This window comes from Durio zibethinus, chromosome 9, assembly GCF_047325235.1.
Source record: "Durio zibethinus cultivar Kanyao isolate XHJ-2024 chromosome 9, ASM4732523v1, whole genome shotgun sequence".
NCBI lineage: Eukaryota > Viridiplantae > Streptophyta > Magnoliopsida > Malvales > Malvaceae > Durio > Durio zibethinus.
Window position 1 is genome coordinate 9,367,211 of NC_143170.1, and position 21,257 is coordinate 9,388,467.

The window sequence follows — 21,257 nt, forward strand, 5'->3', positions numbered from 1 at the left end:
AGAAGAGATTGAGAATGTCTTATGAGTATTAATTATTGAGTGAAGTTAATGATTTTATTTGTATATTTTTAATTTTTTATAACTAGTGAATTTTATTTTTCATCTGTGGACGTAAGTCGATTAAATTGAATTATCTCTTGTGTTTACTTAATTGATTATTTGATTTCGTTTTCGCTGATATAATAAGGTTGGAATTGTTTAGCCTAACATTTAAAAGATTTATAACATTCTTTTTATGATGGTCGGGTTAACAAATGGTGATTTATTTAAGAACAATTGTTTGAGTTTATGTTTTTGGTGCTAGTCTGTTTTTTCAACAAGTTAAACGTTACCTACTAGCATTACGTATGGTGTGTTTTTATTGTTTTTATTGATAGTACGCCGCTTCTTATCATGTTGTATTATATAAAATGTGCTTTTATCGGTAGAAAATCATCTTATCATCTTTGACTAAACATATTAACAAATGATCATTTTAATTAATATTTTTACAAGGGAGAAAACTTATATACATGTAACAATTATACAAATTTACATATACAAAGATTTAACAACATAAAAAATTAAATTGAAGAAAAATAAAATTTGATGTGTATAGTTTATATGTATGGAATATGTGTATGCTGTGACATAACTATCTTATGTTGAATGGGTCAATTGATTCATTCAACTTTTTAAATTGAACAATATATATAGTAGAAAAAAGAAAAATAATATATGACACCATTAACAAAATTATTGAGATACATTTCTATTATAGATAAAATTGTAAGAAAATATTTATTTATTAAAAAATTGTATTATATTATGAGATATTTTTTATATTTTATTTTATCAAAGTTGTATTAAGTAACAAAATATTATAAATAAAAAAATTAATTCTATTAAATTGATGTCATCGACACAAGTTTTTTTTTTTTTTTGATAAATAAAATGAAATTTAATGCATATGGACCCAAGTTTTTGGTTATGTCATTATGTTTATGTAGCGATGTCATTTTTGTAATTTTAGATAACCAATTTATATTTAAAAAAAAACCCAATAATAAAATTTTTTTTTCAAAAAAGCTTATCAAATTAATTAAATATTCACATTATTATTTAGGTATCATTATTGTATTTAATCAATTTATAAATAATACTCTATCTGTTTTAAATTATTTAAATATTAATTTTGAGGTGTTTTTAATATTAAAATTTATTTTTTATAAAATTAAAATTTTTTATTTTTTAATATAAAAAATAAAATAAATTTTAAATAAATAATTCTAAAATATAAAAATTCTAAATATTTTAAAATATTAAAAAAATAAATAAAAAAATAGAACGGAGGAAGTAATTGATAAAAGTTTTAACATATTCCAGCATAAATGACATGTTAAGATCGTGTTGCTCTTGAAACAAAAGAAAAAAAAAAAAAAAAATTCTTGCTCGGGCCGAACACGGGGTGCCGAAACCCGGCTGCCAAAGAGTAGGAAATATTGCAATAATGACGAAATAAAAGTTTACGCAATTCCATAATTGCCCCTAACAGATTGCTGAATGACTTTTTTCTTTTGTACCACGTCCCTTCCTTCTCGCCCAATCCGCCGATGACGACGTTTCTCAAATGATCGGACTTCGCCGGTCCACCGAACTTTATTTTGCTAACCAGTAAAGGAAAAGAAGGGAAAATTTGAAGAAGAAGGGATGAGGTCTTCGACGGAGAGAATAAACATAGCGGCGAGTGCGCAAAAACTCGATGTTGATAATCGGATCTCTCTCCGATATTACTACCGGATCGCCGACAATATTCTCAAACAGGTTTATTTCTTATTAAATGTATTTATTTTCCTGTTAAATTACTTGTAATGCATTCCATAATTTTGGTATTTTAGTGGATTAAGGAGACTTAAGCCTCGTTTGGATGTTTCTTTTGTTATTTGCATTTTGCTATTCGGTTTTGCTTCCTAAATAGTTGCTAAAAATCAAAAGCAAATAGAGGAAAATAGAATGATTAGTGATTTAAAATGAACAAATAACTAAAATGAAACCCCAATTTTAACATTTTTTTTCAGCAAAATTACGTTCTCTAAAAAGAATATAATTTTAATTTTTTTTTTCTGTTTTTATTGGGTAAATGTGAATAATTTTAATTTTTTGAATTGTTAAAAGTATTTTCTTTTGTATGCAAATGAACTTCTTACCTTTTGTTTCCGGAAGCAAAAAGCAAATAACAGAAGTAATAACCACATGGAGACTTAAATTGGAGAAAGCTGAGATATGATGTACTTTTCATTGGGATGGAAAATTTGAAGTACTAAAATTCTGTCATTGATAAAAGATAATGATAACATTCTATAGGAATTCAGCTAGGTGTTTATAGCTTTGTGGTATACAATTGACGCCAATGTACTCAATTAATCTGATGTAGTTTTATTACCCTGCTTTTCCAAGTAAAGTTCAAATATGGATTTCTTCTCTTTTTGTTGTAAATTTTGATGCATAATTGAGAAATAGATTTTTTTTGGTACAAAAGAAGCTGTAGTCTGGAGATAGAGGAAGAGATTGCAGGTGTTAATATTTGAACCCCAAACTTGATGGATGCCATCTCTTATGGTTGACTTCCTGAATCAATTGGATTAAGCTCGATTTCATCATAAGTTTTTGTTGTCTTTATTTATCAAAGCTAAGAACAATCTCTAGCTTAGATCCTTTTTGTAGGTTACTGAGGCAATGAATTGAAAAATAACAGGTAAGGAAGTGTTTGGAATGAAATACATGTTCAAAAAGCAGCATATTTTTTTTTTTTTTGTGACACTTGTTAAATTATATTGTAACTTGAGAAATGAATTATTTTGCACTTGCTTGGACGATTATTCTTTGATTTGGAATGTCAATGACTTTATTGTAGTTCATTATTTAGGGTTTAATGCATGTCTAATACAGGTTGCTACCCTAGATTCTCTCTAATATTTTCTTAAATATTTGGCTGCTAATGTTTTAATATTGGCCGTGTAATTTTATCTTGCTTCTCTAACTGCACTATGTTTGCATGTTCTTTCTTAATATTGTGAATAATTAACTTTTTGCTCTAAATGATCTGGCTTTTTCTGATATACTCAATGCTCTCTAGGCTGATATCTTTCGAGCTGAGAAGAATATTATAGATCTATACATTATGCTTCTAAGGTTTTCAAGGTCAGAAAAAGACACTTTGTAGTGGATTCTTGTGAAATTCTTAATATTCCTTTGAAATGCATATATTGTTCCCCATCTCACTGGCCCTCTTTCTTCCTTCAGTTTGGTTACTGAAACAATACCTTGTCATCGAGATTATAGACCGTCTCTACAAAACCAAAAGGTTTACTTGAAAAAGGTAATTTCTTCTCTCTCTCTCTCTCCCCGCTTTATGTACGTCTGCTATTATTCTAAAGGTTTGATGTGAAATTTGATTTCAAATTCTTGTTGTAGAGACTACTGAATGCCTTGAATGAGCTAGAAGATTTGAAGCCAGGGGTGCAACAAAAGATCAATGAATTAAACAGAAGATATACTTATCAAAGTAATTCATTGCAGCAATCTGCTGTGAAAAACCAAAATTTGACATACTATGGTGTGACAAAGGTACTGTCTGTGCTTCTGATTTCTGCTCATGAGCTGCTACATTAATTTTTTTGACTGCCTTTTGATCATCTTGTAGTATAGGCTGAGTTAGTGTTCTTTTATAATTATAGCTACACAATATCTGATTTATTCTTTTACTCTTGTAAATCCAGCTTGATCAAAATGAATTCTGTTGTTTATCTGCAGGCAGTTAGACCAGCTGCAAAAGAACTTGGTTATTATGGTTCAAGAATTCAACAACTTTCATATTCCAAGCCAATGGAAGCGCAATTTCAGAGAATGTAAGTTGTTTTCTTAATTTTAGTGGTTTCCCACTATTGTTGCATAGAGTTCAGAACTTGAAGTAAAGAATTGGTTTCAGCTCCTCAATAAGATACAAACGGTCTACATTGGTCTTTTTGTCTCCTCTCCCTCTTCTTACCTGCCTTTTTATGTTTAACATCTGGATGTTACAATAGACAGTACCGAACACTTAACTACTTTTGTGTGTGAACTCTTTTGTTATGTGCAACATTATAACCTTGTGCTTAATGCCTATTATAGTTTTAATTTTCCTTATAGAGGTATTACTGGTTATTCTATTTGATACAACCGTTTACAATATTGACAATATGCCTGTTAATAACATGTCAATTTAGAAGATAAAATTTATATGCATGTTCTCAAATCTGAAACAAGCATTTGCCACTCTGAGTTTCATTGGTTGGCGAAATATCTTGCATTTACTAGTTGATTCTTGTTGGTTCTAGCTGAATCTAGCTTGATTCTGTTCAAGATAGAAAGTTTGCTAAGCTTGTATTTGCTATCTAGGTGAGTGAATGTTTGTCCTTAGGTTTTTAATAATGTAGTAGTTCTGCTATTCTATAAAAATCAGTATAGCCTTGTTTGATGCGGGATACATCAAGATGGAAATTTGAAAATGAGGAAGTTATGACTAATGTGGTAAACTGGAGGATTAAAGGATGAAACAATATAAATAGAGGGTATTATATTTCCGCCTAAATTGTCTATAGAATCTAATTCTGTCTGTTCAGTGCTTCATCTATTTCAGCATTAATCCAAATCTATGTTTGTGGAGTCAGCTCCGAAACAAAAAAGAAAAGAAAAACCACGCATGCATCTAGAAAAAGGGTATGTGCATGAACTACAAAGATTGCTTGGAATTTGAAGGGGCCATATTAATCATGTAGTTATAAGTGTGTGAAATATAAAGATTGCTTTGAATTTGATAGGGGTGTATTAATCACTTAGTATGTTTTATGGTGAAACTTTTGGGTAAATTACAGATTAATTTCCTGTAATTAGTTGCAGTTTTGCTTTTGCCCTTTTTTTTGAGTGGAAGTGAACATTTTGCTACTTATTTGCATTGTTACTTTTGCCGTTTAGCAGAGACAAGTTTGAACCGTAAGCAATGATTTTGTGTTGGAAAAAATTTATAAGTTTCTCATCATATCAGTATGTGTTGTCCTAAGATATGCATTTTGGTTAATTTTAACCCACTAAGCTACCTCTCCCAATCCCTTTCAAGATCTTCAAAATAAACTACCAAAGAGCATTTAATGACTTATTTTCTCATAAATAATAATGATTTTGGGAGGGGCAGTCATGTAAACAAATGAAGAAAAGCGTAATCCAGCCTTATGTTTTCAAAATTTGTGCAATTTCTGAAAGTTAAATCATTATGGCAAGGGGAAGCAATATATTTTAAGCTCCTTTTTTGGTATCTGCTATCAAATCACCCCTCGTAACCTTTAAAATATAGACAAATAGTAAATTTATAAGGTTAACTGCCATATATTATTCCAAATCTATGCCAAGTGAGAGAAAACGTTTTCATAGTTATTGAAACAGTAACAAACAGCATAAAGTTTCTATTCTTTTTTAACTGTTGAGCTTGTCACTATTAAATTTAAAAGAAAAACAAATATGAGAAACAAGCTTATAGGGCACTCTAAGATGCTAATTTTGTTATAAATTGATTTTTTTCCCTTTCTTTTCTAATGGAGAAAGAGTGGGGTGGAAACATTTTATCAGCCAATCCATTAAGCTTATTAGAAGATTGCTTTGATTAGGATTTGAAATTTGTATCTGGTGCAAAATTATGTCTTGCAAATGAAGTGCGTGTTTATTTGTTTATTTTGCATTTTGTGTTAGTGATAAGGACAAGTTACTCTGCCCATAAGATGGAGTTAGGGTTGAATTTTCCAACATTGTAACTGAAGTCTTGTTCAAAGTAGAGCAGATGGCTATGTTCACCAACCTGTCTCCCAGCCCTAAGTCTGGGAACTTGTGTCCAGCTTGTGCACATTGATTAGACTTGCTTGGAGCATATTTGAACTGCTATAAATTGCAGTTGTATCTGCAAACAAGTAGGAAAACTGACTCTGATATGAGACTATTTGACCTATCAAAACCTATATCTAACCACTGGAAAGAATTTAAATAAGTTGTAAGAAATGTTAATATCAAATATGGCCTGTGTTTTCTTTATTCTTTGGCTTGTATAAATGCTTCATTGAATTTTATATTGTTGTATTCTTTTTCTGTTTATTCGAAGGTATCTCTTTGCTTTCCTATTTAATAAGACTTCCCCCTTTCTTATTATTGTGAACTTATTGGTACCATGCTATATCTGTCTCTTTTCTTTATTTTATACCATTTTCCTGGTTGTTTGATTTTTCTAGTTGGTATGAAATGATTGCACATCACTCAACTGTCAGTATCCCAAAATGTACTTGTCTTTAGTTTTCACTTCCCGTAATACCTTGTCTTATAAGTAAGGCCTTCCTCTATTCCCCAAAATTGTAATTCGGAACACTCAAATTCAAAGTTCATTTTCCTTAATGTGATTTCTTCAGGTGTTAAATCAATGGTTCAAGTGATGGAAGCACCAGATAAAGACCTAGCATTTTTCCTTTTATTTTAATGATGTGTTCAGTTTTGAGTAGCATCTAGAATGGTATCCATGCTAACACTGGATAAATTCATCTTTATTTTTCTTTGCCTATTAATACTGTGGCTATAGTGTATTTGTTTCTATCAAAGCTGTTGCAAGGCTTCCATCATGGTGCACAAGTCTTGATTTGCTTATTTGTCTATTTTCTTATGTGGTTTTCTTGAATGATCATGCAAATCTGAAGTTTTTAATGTCATGGATGCCGTATAGAGGTTACGATAGCTTTCTTTATTCCATTTCTCTTTAATATTGTCATTGAAGGAAATGTTGCAAGAATTGATTCACATTTGTTTTTCCTTTGGCATTTTATTCCACTATTTTAGTTGATATTTAACTTGCAGAGATGCTTTGCTGGGTTTTGCTTCACAAATTCTGTACTGTTCAATTTTGCTAGCTTTGCCTTTTATCTTATAGGAATTGAATCTGGAGTTCAACTTCCAGAGTTAGTGCATGTTACAATTGGAAGGTGTGTTTGATGATCCTTAATTGCTTTATTGCTTCTTTAGGTCATTAAACCTACTGCGTCCAAAGGAGGAAACCCTCTCCAAACATTCTATTTTGGGTCCAAATGGTCTTTATGGGCAGTGGCAGCCACCTAGGAGTGATAAAGGGGTATGATGATATTTATCTAATTCTCTGGTCCTCCGTAAGAAATTGTGCTTACATTTCTTTTCTTACTGCAGGTGCAATATCCAAGCAACATTGACCTGACTCCAGTTGAATTCCCAAGGTCAGCCCCATTATAGGTTTTGGGAGTAATTCCTACTTGTTAATCTCAAGTTACATTGATAGACTGTTAGAGGAAAATAATATAGTTTCTGGAGGCATTAAAGGATTATTTTATGGAAGCATATTGCCTTTGAAGTAAATTTTGAAACTTTGAAGAGGCCCTCCATGCTTAATGCTAATGTTTTTTATTTGTTTTAATTGTTTTGGAGAAGTTTATGTTATGAATACATTTTTATCTGTATTTATGTGTAAGCAGTTTGCAGCAGCCTATAGAAAATGAACTTCCAAGGAAGAATGATCATAGCAACTCAGAATCCGAAGCATCAAGCATGGAATCAACTCTTACCATTAATAATAGTGAGAATAATCAGAAGTGTCATGTGGACGAACCTTGTCCGATGATTTCGTTTGAAGAATCAGAAACTGCCCATGTGGATGGACCTTGTCCGTTGATTTCTTTTGAACAGTCAGAAACTGCCCCTGTTCATATTAATGTTACCAGACAGCCATCTCCTCCTCCAGTACTTGCAGAAGTACAGGATTTGGTTCATGCTATATCTCCCCAGGTCACCAAGACAGATTGTACAATAGAGAATCCCTCGGCAGATGGTCTTGTTCATTCTGAATCTCCTCTACAATTACACATTGTAAGTTTCTTGACATTTTCTGTTGATGTTTATTCTATGTTTTCTTCATCGAGAGTCAAGCTTCTTGGAATGACAATGGTGTAATTTGGTCCTTCTAATGAAGGATCTTTTAATGCTTATTATCCACAGGAACCCCCAGTGTTTTGACTTGGCATTTGTATGTTGCAGGCAACCACAATGATGGAAAGCTTCATGAAGCTGGCTAAATCAAATACTGATAGGAATTTAGAAACTTGTGGTGTCCTTGCAGGTTCGCTTGTAAGTACTGATACCTTAAGACCTTTGCTTTGTCTTTGATGCAATGCAGTACTTTAAGTTTTAATGTGATACTGTTCTGCAGAAAAATAGAAAGTTCTATGTTACAGCTCTTATTATCCCAAAGCAGGAATCAACATCTAACTCGGTATGGCTGACACATTGTGGATTCACTACATCTCACTTTAATTCTCTATCATAAATCAAATTTCTCTGACTTTCTTTTTTACTCTTCTTTTAGCGGGTTATGTGATTCCTTTTATTATACTGTTTTCTTTTTGCTAGTGTCAAACAACAAATGAGGAGGAAATATTTGAAGTACAGGACAAGAAATCTCTCTTCCCCCTGGGTTGGATTCATGTAAGTGTTTTGTAGTTTGCTCTCTAGACCTTATATTTAAACTTCTGCTCATTTACAAATTGCTTTTGCGTCCCTAAATGGTAACTTGAAAAAAAAAAAAAAAAATTCCAACTTATTAATAAACAAGGTTAGTTGGAATATAGGTAAGCACGGCAGACTTATGTTCATGAATGAACTTGATAACCTATTTTTGAAAAGGCTTCATAGAACCTTATTTTATTTTGCTATGTTCTCTATTTTTGGAAGATATTTATATTTGAGAAAGTAGGCATAGCATAGGTTAAAAATCGTACATAATTTAAAAAAATATACTTTTACAACTAGGGTTTTCATGTGTCCATGAGGCCATAAATGAGCACTTGTAAAGGAGGATCTGTCTCCATAAATAAGCCCATCCCTTTGGTGTTTTCTCCGCAGAATTGAAGCAATCATGCACATGTAGGATTTCATAAGCCAAGGGCCACTATGACTGTGATTATTTGAAGCCCACAAAGAGGCCCTTTATTTGTAGCATAGCAAGAGAAATAGATAAAGTCAACCAAGCCAAAATGAAGCAATGCTTTTAAGCTCAAATTGAGCTTTGTATGTTTCTTCAAGCTCGATTAAAGTTAGCTGAGACAAGCCTCAACAAAAGAGACTCAGCTTTCCTGAATTTCATTAAACTTGTCATGTTTGCACCCCTATTTTTGGGATAAGAAATCATCACTTGCAATTGAAGTCTTTGCTAATTGGTTTTTGTGTGCTAATTTCGTGATTTGCGACCCTATGTGGTGTTGCAGTCTTTGTATGGGGCTTATGGCAGCATATTACAGGGGATTAGTGATAGGAACAATGCTTCAGTTAGAAATTTGTGTGGTAATCCGAAATTGATCTCATATTTAGGGGTAATAATGTAGTTAAGCTGAATGCTTAAATAGGAAGGTAACTATAAAATATATATTTGGAGTGTTCTAAGTTCTAAATGCTTATCAAATGTTGCAAATGAAAAAAACACCAAACAGAAAACAATTGAGTCAATATGTGCCTGTCTAGTGCAGGCCAGCTGAGGCATACTTCTGGTCAATCCTTTTTTTTTTTTTTTTTTATACAGTGGAAACCAAAAGAAGAAAGGGATATTAGGTGTGCTAGTCCTATTTACACCCCTATGTGGGTGAAATAAATAAATAATTGGATATTTATATAATATAACCATTAAAAAAGAGAAAAAAAATATCATCTTTAAATATACAAAAGAACATGAATTAGTGAAATAATTGCATGTACAATTTTTTAGAATGGATTAAAGTGCTTTTTGACCTTATTATTGCACATTTTATTTTATAATTTGTTTTTTTTTTTTGTCAATTCTCCAACCGAGTTGGTTTCACTTGGCTTGTGACACCAAACTCTCAGGAGCTTTATATTAGCATAGATTAGAGGAGCTTACATAGCTTGAATAGGTCTCCTAACTCTGTTGTATGTGTATGAACAGAAGCAATATCTTTTCCATGTTTGCCATTGTAGGAGGGAGGGGGAGTAAACAAATGAAATCTATCTTTTTTTCCAAGTCCATTAATCAAGATCTTGTGTCATAAAATAGGAGTATAGGACATTAATACCATGCAACATAGATTGCAAGGTAGTTGTCAGATCTGTTCCATTATTTTAATTGAGGTTTTGCATGTCTAATGTCATATTATTCAATAATATCATTTTAATGTTTGAGGGGATGGGTGTTTTATAGTCTTTATGCTGACCAACTAATTAACTATGTTTCAATCCCTAGACGCATCCTACGCAATCATGTTTCATGTCATCAATTGATCTCCATACTCACTACTCATACCAGGTATGTGCCTCTTCATATCATTACAAAAGTAGTGCCTTTTATAATTGATTCATTCATAAATGTTTATGTCAGTTATTTATTTAGGTTGCTGCTAATGTCATTTTTGTTATTAATTTCAATAATGACATTCTTATGCTTATCTGGAGGTAGAGACAATGTCTGGCACAAGAAACTGTCAGGGAAGAAAATAAATTTGTGTAAAGTTTATAGACTGGGCTGGATAGAGTGAAGTGAAAATGATTTCTTTCTTCTTTTAGGCATCTCTGTATTCTTACTTTTTAAAGGGTAAGGATCCTCTCTATTAAAAAAGTATTAGAGATGTCCTTCTTCATCCTAAGATTTAGAATGCACATTGAAGTTAATCTATGACTGAAATTTAAAGACCTTAAATTGAGTAGGGAAGATTAACAAATATTCATTAATACCGTCAGAAGTAATTGAACAAATATTGACCATAAATTTATTTGAAAGTACATTTATCACCCCAAGATGAAGTGGTGGACATTTCCACTATTTAAAAGGTAGTGGAGAGGATCATTTCTATTTTTTTTTCCCTACATTCTTCATTTCATCGTTTCCCAATCTCTTTATGGAAGTGAAAACTGTACTGATGTCCTTCCAAACCCATATCTAGCTGTTTCTTCTGTAGCTTTGTGCTTGTGAAATTGGACGAGAGACTAGACTATAAAACCACATTTTCTCCCTCTTAATCTGGGATTCCTGAATGGGGTTTGTAACGTGTTGGCAGGAGTTACTTCCAGCATGCCAATAGGAAAATTTCCTGCTTTCTTATGTTTACTTTCTCTTAGTAACTCTAGATCCACATTTTAGCAGGATCTCCAGGAACTTGGTCTTATGCAGTAGAGAAGCCAGTATGTGTATGTGTTTTTTCATTGTTCTTTAAATGTGACAGAAATGATTGTCTGTGAATCTAGATTATGTTGCCAGAAGCTGTAGCAATAGTAATGGCGCCAAGAGATACCTCAAGGTGAGGAGCACGCGACAATGATTAATTACTTTTTGATTCTGTGCTGTATCAATTACTGGTGAACTTTTTATCCCTTTGGTGAGCGCAGAAAACATGGCATTTTTCGTTTGACAACTCCCGGTGGCATGTCAGTCATCAGACAGTGCCAGCAACGTGGCTTTCATCCACACGATGGACATCCTGATGGGGGGCCCATTTACAATTCCTGTACGGATGTGTATATGAATCCCAGTCTGAACTTTGATGTCATCGATCTTCGATGATCGCAATCATGGCATCTTGATGGACGTGTTCTGCTAATGCAATGGTTGATTTACCATGTGCATATTGTTAATCGCAACAATTAGAGTTGCACGAATTGCGAAAGTGCCTACGCTTGTATAGAGGAAACGAAACCGTATAATATTGCATGTTTAGGAAATACTGAATTGGAAAAAAAAAAACCCAAGAGGCTAGTCTATTCTATTCTTTTTATGTATTAAACAAGAGAGCCTCTAATTCATTTGAAGTTGAATTGAAGTCTTTGTAACCCCAATACGGTTATCTTTTGGGATTACCACGGCTGCAACCCAAGAAAGGAGACTTGGAAAACACTTAACATCTTTTGCAAGAGTAACGAAACTTTGTCAGAAAAGCCAGTCTTTGATTCCCTCTGAAACGAGCGAAGAAATACTCCATCAGGGGTCAGATATCTTACTAGTTTTTGCCAATTGCAGGACAGCCGACTCAATTGTCCTTCAACAGTGGGGCAAAGCATCTTAGGACTTGCAGTATCACCTGCAAAAATAGATTCATCCCACATACTTATGGGATGAATGACTATTGTGAAGAACCAACATCAAATTGACAGCGTTCTATCACACAAAAACCAGCCACTTCTTTCTCTGGTTCCGAATCTGATCAGACAAGTTCATTCGCTTGAGTATTTTTCCTTGGCGTTTTGTATTTCCTGGGTTAAGATGGTACCAAGGGGCAAGTGGGCCCCAACACAAGGTAGGTAGGGAGTGTGGGGTCCCCAGATGTGGTAAGAAACATGTGTTGGGCACTTCATTCAAGGACTTCCTTGTCATCCGATTTCTTTTCAGCCATGTCGACAAATTGCTCACATGACCAAGTTCACTTACATAGGGTAACTTGTCCAGGAAATAATAAGGTCGTGGTCTATCGGGTTCCCATTTACTTCGGAGGGCTCCACTGGCCATGCCATGAAGTTTGTTTTTCTTTACTCCTAACAACTAGGATTTTAATTTAAAACTTCATAAAACTGAACATTTGTTGGAAACAACTTACGAATTCAAAGGTATTAAGGAGGGATTAGTTTGATTTATTGTCAGTTTATTTATCTCTAAAATAACAAAATCTAAATTCTAATACTAATCATTTTCGTAAGATGAGTAAAAAACTGCAAATCAGTGCCCTTACTGGAGGATTGAAGAAAGCCTTTTTGCGTCGGATATTTTCAAAAAAAAAAAAAAAAAAAAAAAGAACCCTGAAAAGTGTGTATTGAACGTGAACTGAGTCTTCATTTCGGATATGTCTGGTGGAGTAGGGCCAAGAGCTGATCCTTGAGATATTGGACCTCATATCCATTTGGGCAACGCTTGTCTCGTCTGCAACCTGTTTGGACACTTGGGATCTTGCTCATTCTTGTTTAGTCGCGGTTAGGTGATGATGCATGACCCTTGACACTTGACACAACACTGCCAGAAATGAAAAAGGACTTATCAAGCGTAAATTTCTTTGGTTCAAGTTTGAGAATCAAATGCTATTCTGTGTTGCATAATATACCATCAAGTTCTTTATTGTTCAAGTAACAAACAGAACCAAAACAGAGAAGTTTTGGTTAATAGCTACTTTAATCTCTTAAATTAGATGATTTCCGAGGGCAAACCCTTACATGTCAGCCATGTTAAAATAATACAATAATAAACTACTAAAGTGAGCTCAAAATTAAGAGGGATATATGCCTTTTTCTGGCCATTCAAATTTCATTGTCAATTAACTCAAAATTTAATTATATTTTTTCATAATTTAAAATTCAAAATTCAAAATTTATAATTTTTTTATCCTTAAATTGCGAATTTCTTAATACCAAAAGGTTCCATGATCATCGGATTCCAATGCCATCCCTTCTAAGTTTCTCAGCAACCAGAGACCGTTAGGATCTCCGATGAGAATGTTCTTAAAAAAATATTGGGCCTCTTTTTCCCTCGGTGAACTCAATGTCCACTGTATCAAAACAATTAACCAGCAGATATCCTAAAAACAAGTAGAAGATTCTGGCCTTGTTTTTTAAGGCGCTGACATTTTGTTAATACATCGGGTGGATAAGAGACTTCAATTTTCTTAAGCACCACTCAAATATCTATATTTTCATTTGAATCACAACAATTTTTTGAAAGCACAAACATTGTATTATATTGTGATTAGTGAGGGGAAATGTTCGAGGTAGAGTATCTCCAATTGTCCAATTCAATGATTTATTTATCCAATAATATTGTACGATAGGTTGATGTCATGTCCGAGGGCAAATCAAACTTGTCAAAAAGTGTTTTCCAACCGATGCCAAATTTATCTTACATAATTATTGACAAGAAGGAGCGACCCTTGAATAATTTAATACCAATTTGGGGGCAGTTCAATTGTATCCAGTCAACCTGGATATTGGACATCTTTATTCAAATGAGCAATTCTCTCCCTAATCGCAAATAATTTAATTATAGAAGCAAGTCTTTGTATTGGAGCTGTTTCATTTAGTTATCTGAAATGTATTGGAATTTGAGATAAATTATGAAAAATTTAACAATATGATTAATCATTAGATTTGAATCATATTATTATTAGAATTAATTACATTTTGTATATAAAACTTTAAATATTATTAAAATTTAATTTTAATTATTAAAAATAAAAATTCAGTACTCCATCAACAAATTACATAATAATATTATTGATTTTAGTTTACATGGACTTCTATGGCAAGTGGATCGCGTGTGTTTGAAAATCTATGCACATTAGTAGATTGATGAGTTGGTAGGTGGGTAGTTTATTTCAATTGATGCAACATTTTTCTGCCGACGTCTGATCGTAAATAACTATTGTTTTTAATCATGGAGATAATTATTAACTTGGGGAGTTGTTAGTTTGGCATTTTTTTTAGCTAAATCACTTAATTGCGGAATGTACTTTCAATAAATGAAGTGGCTTTCAAGCTCTCAAAACTCACAGTAGCCCTATTTCTTCACGGTAGACATTCAACTGCTAGTTGTAATAACATAAGCTATTTGAATTGTGTCCTGAGAGATCATGAAGGTTGAAATGATGCAGTTTTAGACTCAGACAAATTTGTAGGAAGAGTCAAGTAGGCTTGACATTATGCTCAAATACCGAAGGAAAATTGAGGTTTTAGGCTCAAATCTTGACATCAGAAGTAGATTGCCAAAGGGATGATAAAGGTCATCTTTTCACCCTAAAACCTAGCCAATAAGTCGATAGAAACAAATGGATAAACCAAAAATCAAAGTAATCTTGTTCGTTCAAAGAGATAGTATTACGACTCCAATCTAAAATCTTTATCAAAATCTCATTGGTTTAAACAAAATTGAGTAGGGCCAAATTAGGTAGCACCATATTTTTGCAGCTCGCCTTTGAGAATACTTCCTATTTATCTTTTTCATAATTTAGAACAAGCATAATCAACTTGATTACATTTTTGTTTCTCCTTTTCTTTAATACCTTAATTCTTTTCATTTGCTTCCTAAAATGGTTAGGATGACAAACAATTAGTATCTTGTAAAAGTAGAGACGAGACTGATTTGCTCCAAAGTCTATATATGTGTATGATTCGTTGCACTTTAACCAAGGCCAAAGGTAAAAGATCAATGTCAAAATTGTGATGTCATGAATTCATCTGTCTTTGGTGAATGGTGACAGGAAATGGGGAGAAAAAAACTCAATCAAATCTTTAAATTCAACACCAAAAGGTGAAAAATATGATTAAAAAAAGGATTAGCTACCTAGAAGTTTCAAATGTTTCAAGTGGATGATAGGGATCAATTGCTTGAAATTAGACATGGCATGTCATGGAAGAATTATTCTTCAATCTTGCTATTTGTTCTTTTTAAAGAGATATGAGGACTTTTTTAGTACAAAAAGGTCATAATATAGGGATAAAAAAAGGATTATAAGTATTGATATTTAAAATTTAAATTAAATGTAAATACTCAAATATAATTGCATGAATCACTTAAATTAAGCTTCAAGTTAGATATGAATTTTTAAATAAAGAAGAAATGCTCACATTGGTATAGATATTGAATTTTATTTGAATTTTCTAGACTAGGCCCAATTTTTATTTTTTATCTAATTTTATTAATAAAAAATAATAAAATAAAAAAAGAGATAGGATATGCACAATGCTGTGGTATAGATATCAAATTTTGTTTGAATTATCCGAACTAGGCCTCGATTTTTAATTTTGTTTAATTTTATTAATAAAAAATAAAATAGGAAAAAAAGATAGGGTAGGCACGGTGCCGTGCACGGCAATACAACACCACGGCATCGTACCTACCCTAACTGACCTTGAGTCTGAACCACCTTGACAATCAACTATTCCTACTCTACACCATACCTTGCCTTCTCACTCCACCTGTCGCCATCTTTGGTAGTGTGGATCATGCCAGACAGATGGGAGAAACTCTTTGTTGAGCCCTATAAATAGAGCTCTAAGGAACTACAAAAAAAAAAAAAAAAACCCTTACCAAAAACCCTGCCCAGAAATACCTTATTAAAAAAAAAAAACTACCAGAAAACTTTGCAAAAAAAAAAAAAACCAAAAAGCCACTGTAAAAAAAAATTGCAACCAAAAAAAAAAAAATCCCAAGCCATAAGAAAAAACAAACAAAAAAAATCTCCTAAGAATTGGAACCAATGCCAGCTATAAAAAAAAAAACCAACAAAAAAATAAAAAAAAGTTTTGAAACTGAAGGGTTTTTCTTCGATCTAGATTATGAGTCTATCTTTAGGAATAACATTGGCTAAAACAAGGAAGAATGGGGAAAAAAGAATGGTAGGGTATTTTTTTTTTTTGGGCTTTTTCAACCATTGGCATCGACTAGGCAACGACTGATAGACGGTGACCACTTTTTAGGAAATGTGGCCAACTTTTGGATTTTTATTTCAGAGAGAAATACAATTTTTTTTTTAAGTAGAAGAAGTAAAATGAGCTAAAAAAATTTGAGCTTTTACAGAGGTGAAACAAGGGCCAAAATAACATCGTTTTGACTTTCAAGATCGACATACCAGCCTGCGACTTGACCTGGGATTCATGTGACCTGAGCACCCGACGACTTGTCTCCTTCAGCGAACCCTTAACCGATTCAGTTGAACTGCTTGCTCGAACCGCCACCAACCGGTCTAGTTGAATTGACATTGACTGGACAGTTGACCAGTTCGGTTTAGGTATTTTTTTAATTTTTTGATTTAATTTTTTTAATTATTTTTAGTTTTATTATTATCATTTATGCATGTTTAGAATTTCAAGTTTTTCTAGAACAAATATTTCTTGTTTTTAATAATAACAATAATAAAAATGAAAATAAATAATAAATAACAATAAATAATGAAAAATAAAATTTAAAGTTTTGATAATTTTTTAAAAAATTAAAATAAACCTAAAAAAATAAAAAATAAAAAATAAATAACTAGATAATAATAATAATAATAATAATAATAATAATAATAATAATAATAATAATAATAATAATAATAATAATAATAACAACAACAATAATAACAATGAAAATGATTTCAAAACTTTTGATATTTTTTAAATTTGAAAAATAAAGAAGGATAATAACCAAAAAATAAAAATATAAAAAATGATAATGAAAATAGAATAATAAAAAAGATTTTTTTTCTTACCTAGATGATGGGGGAAATAAAAATTATCCTTTAAAAAAATAATAAATAACTACTCCAAGATGTTAGAAAATTATTAAATAATAATATAATAAAAAATAACTAAAAATGATGATGATGATGATGATGATAATAATAATAATAATAATAATAATAATAATAATAAATTTTATGAAAAAAGAAATACATGAAAATATTTTAACTAATTTCTGAAAATAAAAAAAGTGAGCTCGTTTTGAAAGTCTACCTAAATATTGAAAATTTTTATAGATGTTCGTATTTAAAAATTGTTTTTTGAAATCCTATAAATCCAAAATTTGAAACTCAAAATTTTGAAACCCTAAAAGTCCTCAAACGCTCGAAACCTTAAAATTCAAAATCCTAAAACTCTAAACCCTAAATCTTAAAACTCAAAACCTTAAACCCTAAACCTTTAACACCCTAAACTCTAAAACTTAAAACCCTAAACTTTAAATACTAAAAAACCTAAACCCTCAAAACCTTAAACCTTAAATACTCAAACTCATAAACCCTTAAAACCCTAAACCATCAGCCCTAAAAAGTCTAAAATTTCAAAATCTTAAATTTCAAAACCCAAAAATCCAAAACCCTAAAACTTGAAACCCTAAAAACATAAACCTTCAAAACCTTAAAATTTCAAAACCATAAAACCTAAAACCTTAAGATCTTGAAACCTTCAAACGAGACCCTAAATCCTAAAAATGCTCAAAGACCTTAAATCTAATCCAAACCCTAAATTCAACATGTGACCTCAAATCATCATTTAAAAATCATTTAAATCATAAAACCTCGACCTAACCTTTACCCAAAACTATTCCAAAATTCTACGGATGCATGTGAAAATCTCATGTGAAAATTCTACGAATGCTGTTTAGAAGATGGGGTATTTAGAGAATTTTATTTTATTAATTTTTTTGTGTGAGTACTTAACCCACTATAATAATGGGATTAAATTAAGAAAAAAGTAAAATGAGATCTTAAATATACCTACTCACACCTAAACTCTACTTAGATATTAGAGAGCGGGGTGGTCTCATTATATTTAAGAACCTGATTTCAAAATTGCATTTCATAACCTTGCATAACATCCATTGGGATATATGTATCTATTCATTATTGTTTGTAATTATTTTGAATGTTTGCACCTTTAATTATCGTTTGCTAACTAATTATACCATCATTAGTTTTCTTGCACAATTTTTTTTATAAAATGTAGTTTAAAAATGTGAAATTATAAAATAAAACAAAAATAATATTCCAAAGAAAATAATTCTTGGTACTCTGCCTAAAATGTTGGAGAGTCACAAAAAATTATCTTCTAAAAAGAGTGTTATTTTTATTTTAAGGAATGTTGTGATAAATCTTAAGTGAAAAGAATTATTTTAAATTCTGCTTAGATATTGGAGAATTTTAAAGTAATTCTTTAACTTAAAGATTTCCTTTATATTCCTAAATAGTGAACTTTAGTAAAATTACTTTTGCTTTTAAAAAAAAATGAAGGTAATTATTATTAAATTTCCAAATTGAAACCATTTTATCCAACATCGAAAATAACACATGATTAATTGATACCAATTTATAGGTACTGTTGGGATGTTAATCCTTTATCGTATGTAATTGACTCTCAAACCCAATCTTGTTTTTCATAGATCGCCAATTGTCTTTTTGATAAACTTTAGACCCATTTTTATAGTTTTACTAAAAATATAAACTTTTAGGTGGCTAATCACACCCTAACAAAAAGATTAATGGTGACTCTCTTATTTTTTTCGATTTTAAAATTTCAAATGTCTAACGATCCCAAAACCGTTATGATAGCTTTGCAACTCCACTAGGAACATTTTTTTAGAGTCAAGCTAACAATTAATCATGTATTATCTGGATTGTTGGATTTTAAGATTTTTGTTGATATTTAATTCTAATTCTCTCCATTGTAATTCTTTTAAAAAAAGAAAAAACATTGCATGTTAGTATCCTACCTTGGTTTTGTCATTCATTTTCTTTTATGTTGTTTAATTGATATATCTCTCTGTATGCACTCTTTGTATATTCACTTGCATGCATAAGTTCTAGATCCGAGCTCTATTTCTTTTAAGAGAAAGTAAAGTAGCTATGCTCTCATGAGGTGATAACCTCTACATTTGCTAGTGAAATACTTCTATTCAGATTGAACCTTTTCTGTTAATAACTTATGGTGGGTGAAGATTGGGGAGCCTTACTGGTCTATAATGGATGATAATGTAAGGAATAATTTGAGAACCTTTAGATGTATAAATCCTAACCTAACATATTGCGAGCCGTAAGGATCCAGCCTAAGATAGAGCCATGCCATCATTCTCAAGAAAATTACCTAAAGCTAAGACATTATGTGTAATTTGCTCTGTAATATGCTATGCTTGATTATTTATTTATTTATTTGTTTATTTGTTTATTTATTTATTTTATTAATATTACTGATTTATTTAATTCTTTTTTGCCTTTAATTTTGTTGTGTGCCTCATATAGGCATCATATTTTTTAAGGGGTTATTGTTTTGGGCCAATCTTCAGTAAAAAAAGTTTTCATGAAGCCTATAATGATATCAGCCATATGTATAAAACTATAGTAATACCTAAGCCTAAGTGACTATAGCCTGATTAGTGACCTAGCCCATGAATATCATTGATAAAAAAAATAAAGGAAAAAAAATAAAAGAAAACTTATCGATAGTTTTTGTTGATAGTTTTCTCTGACAAAGAAAAAAAAACAAAAGAAAACTTGAAAAAAACCTTGAGAAGAAGAAGAAAAGAGAAAGAGGAATGGAAAATCAATTCTAAAAAGTCTTTGATTATAGTAAAATTTTGCTTAAAACTCTTGAAATTTTAATGTTTTGTGTGATTTTCTACAAACCCCAACCTATAGTTTTGTATCTTTTCATCTTCAAAAATATTTCATCAACTTTTTTATGACCATCTGATGAAATTGTAAGTACCAATGGAAATGTCTCTTTAAGATCCTTTTAATTGTATGTGTGTCATTTTATTTAATTGAGTGATTTAGGAGAATTTAGTGTTTAAAGTTTTTTATTTTTGAGTTTCTAACAGTTACTGACACCCAAATTTGAGTCGTCGAAACTCCCTACTCTAATGGTTGATTTGGTCAAAATTTTGTTGCTTTTAATAGTATGAAATGTGAACTTTCTAGTGGTATAATTGATTTGTTCAGATCATTTATAGGCTAAAAGAATCAAAATCACAAAGTAAGCTTCATGAATTTGAAACCCCAAAAAATCTGGGCTATTTGTGATAATTTGCAAAGTTTTAGCCTTTGAAACTTAAGCTTTTGGAAATCATTTTTGGTAAAACAAAATTATAAGTTGTAGTGTTATATTCCTACTTTAAATTACTGTTTTCCTTTGTCACTAGGAACTGTAAGATATTAAAGATTTTGTGTCTCAAATTAAGTTAGATGATCATAAAATATATAAATTTCAGAACATAGAAAATTTTATTTTTAATTATTTTAAAAATTATTTTCATTCAATATTTGATATATTTGTTATAAATTACTTGAATTTCAGTTATATCATTTTAATAAATTTTTATTTATTTTAATATATTTTTGTTATGTTAATTTTATGTTATTAGTATTGTCACAGGATTATTAAATTATATTTAGATTTACAAAAAAATTACTATAAAATATTAAAAATTAAATATTTGTAAAAATTTATATTGCTACTAATTTTTATGTTTTAATCCTTAATTTCATATTTATACTCAATTTTAGACATTTCGTTATATTAAAAGTAAATATTTTATATTGTAAAAGAAAATACTTTCAAATAGTTTTGACTTGTCGAAAGGGTTACCACCTGCGGAAGGTTTGCCTTGTTAAGTTTATGTTTTTGGGTAAAATTTTGATTTTTGAATACTTCTTGAATTATTAGGATACTAAGAAACTTAA

General features: G+C 31.0%; 1 protein-coding gene across 4 annotated transcripts; it reads left to right on the forward strand.

Moving 5' to 3' along the window:
* Positions 1-1,579: 1,579 nt before the first annotated feature.
* LOC111310846 (AMSH-like ubiquitin thioesterase 1) lies at positions 1,580-11,925 on the forward strand. Of its 4 annotated transcripts, XM_089765804.1 has the most exons (15): positions 1,580-1,803; positions 3,116-3,180; positions 3,283-3,358; positions 3,454-3,606; positions 3,793-3,887; positions 7,069-7,174; positions 7,246-7,292; positions 7,548-7,707; positions 7,759-7,938; positions 8,107-8,196; positions 8,279-8,341; positions 8,479-8,553; positions 10,319-10,381; positions 11,317-11,369; positions 11,458-11,834. In XM_089765804.1, exons 1-15 carry the CDS (start codon positions 1,690-1,692, stop codon positions 11,630-11,632), a joined length of 1,515 nt encoding a protein of 504 aa, XP_089621930.1. In that variant the 5' UTR covers positions 1,580-1,689; the 3' UTR covers positions 11,633-11,834. The 4 variants fall into 4 exon arrangements, 3 of the variants coding, with proteins under 3 accessions (XP_089621930.1, XP_022765967.2, XP_022765984.2); XR_016345157.1 differs by having other exon boundaries at positions 7,548-7,938; positions 11,216-11,369; positions 11,458-11,925; XM_022910232.2 differs by having other exon boundaries at positions 7,548-7,938; positions 11,458-11,925.
* Positions 11,926-21,257: the final 9,332 nt, after the last annotated feature.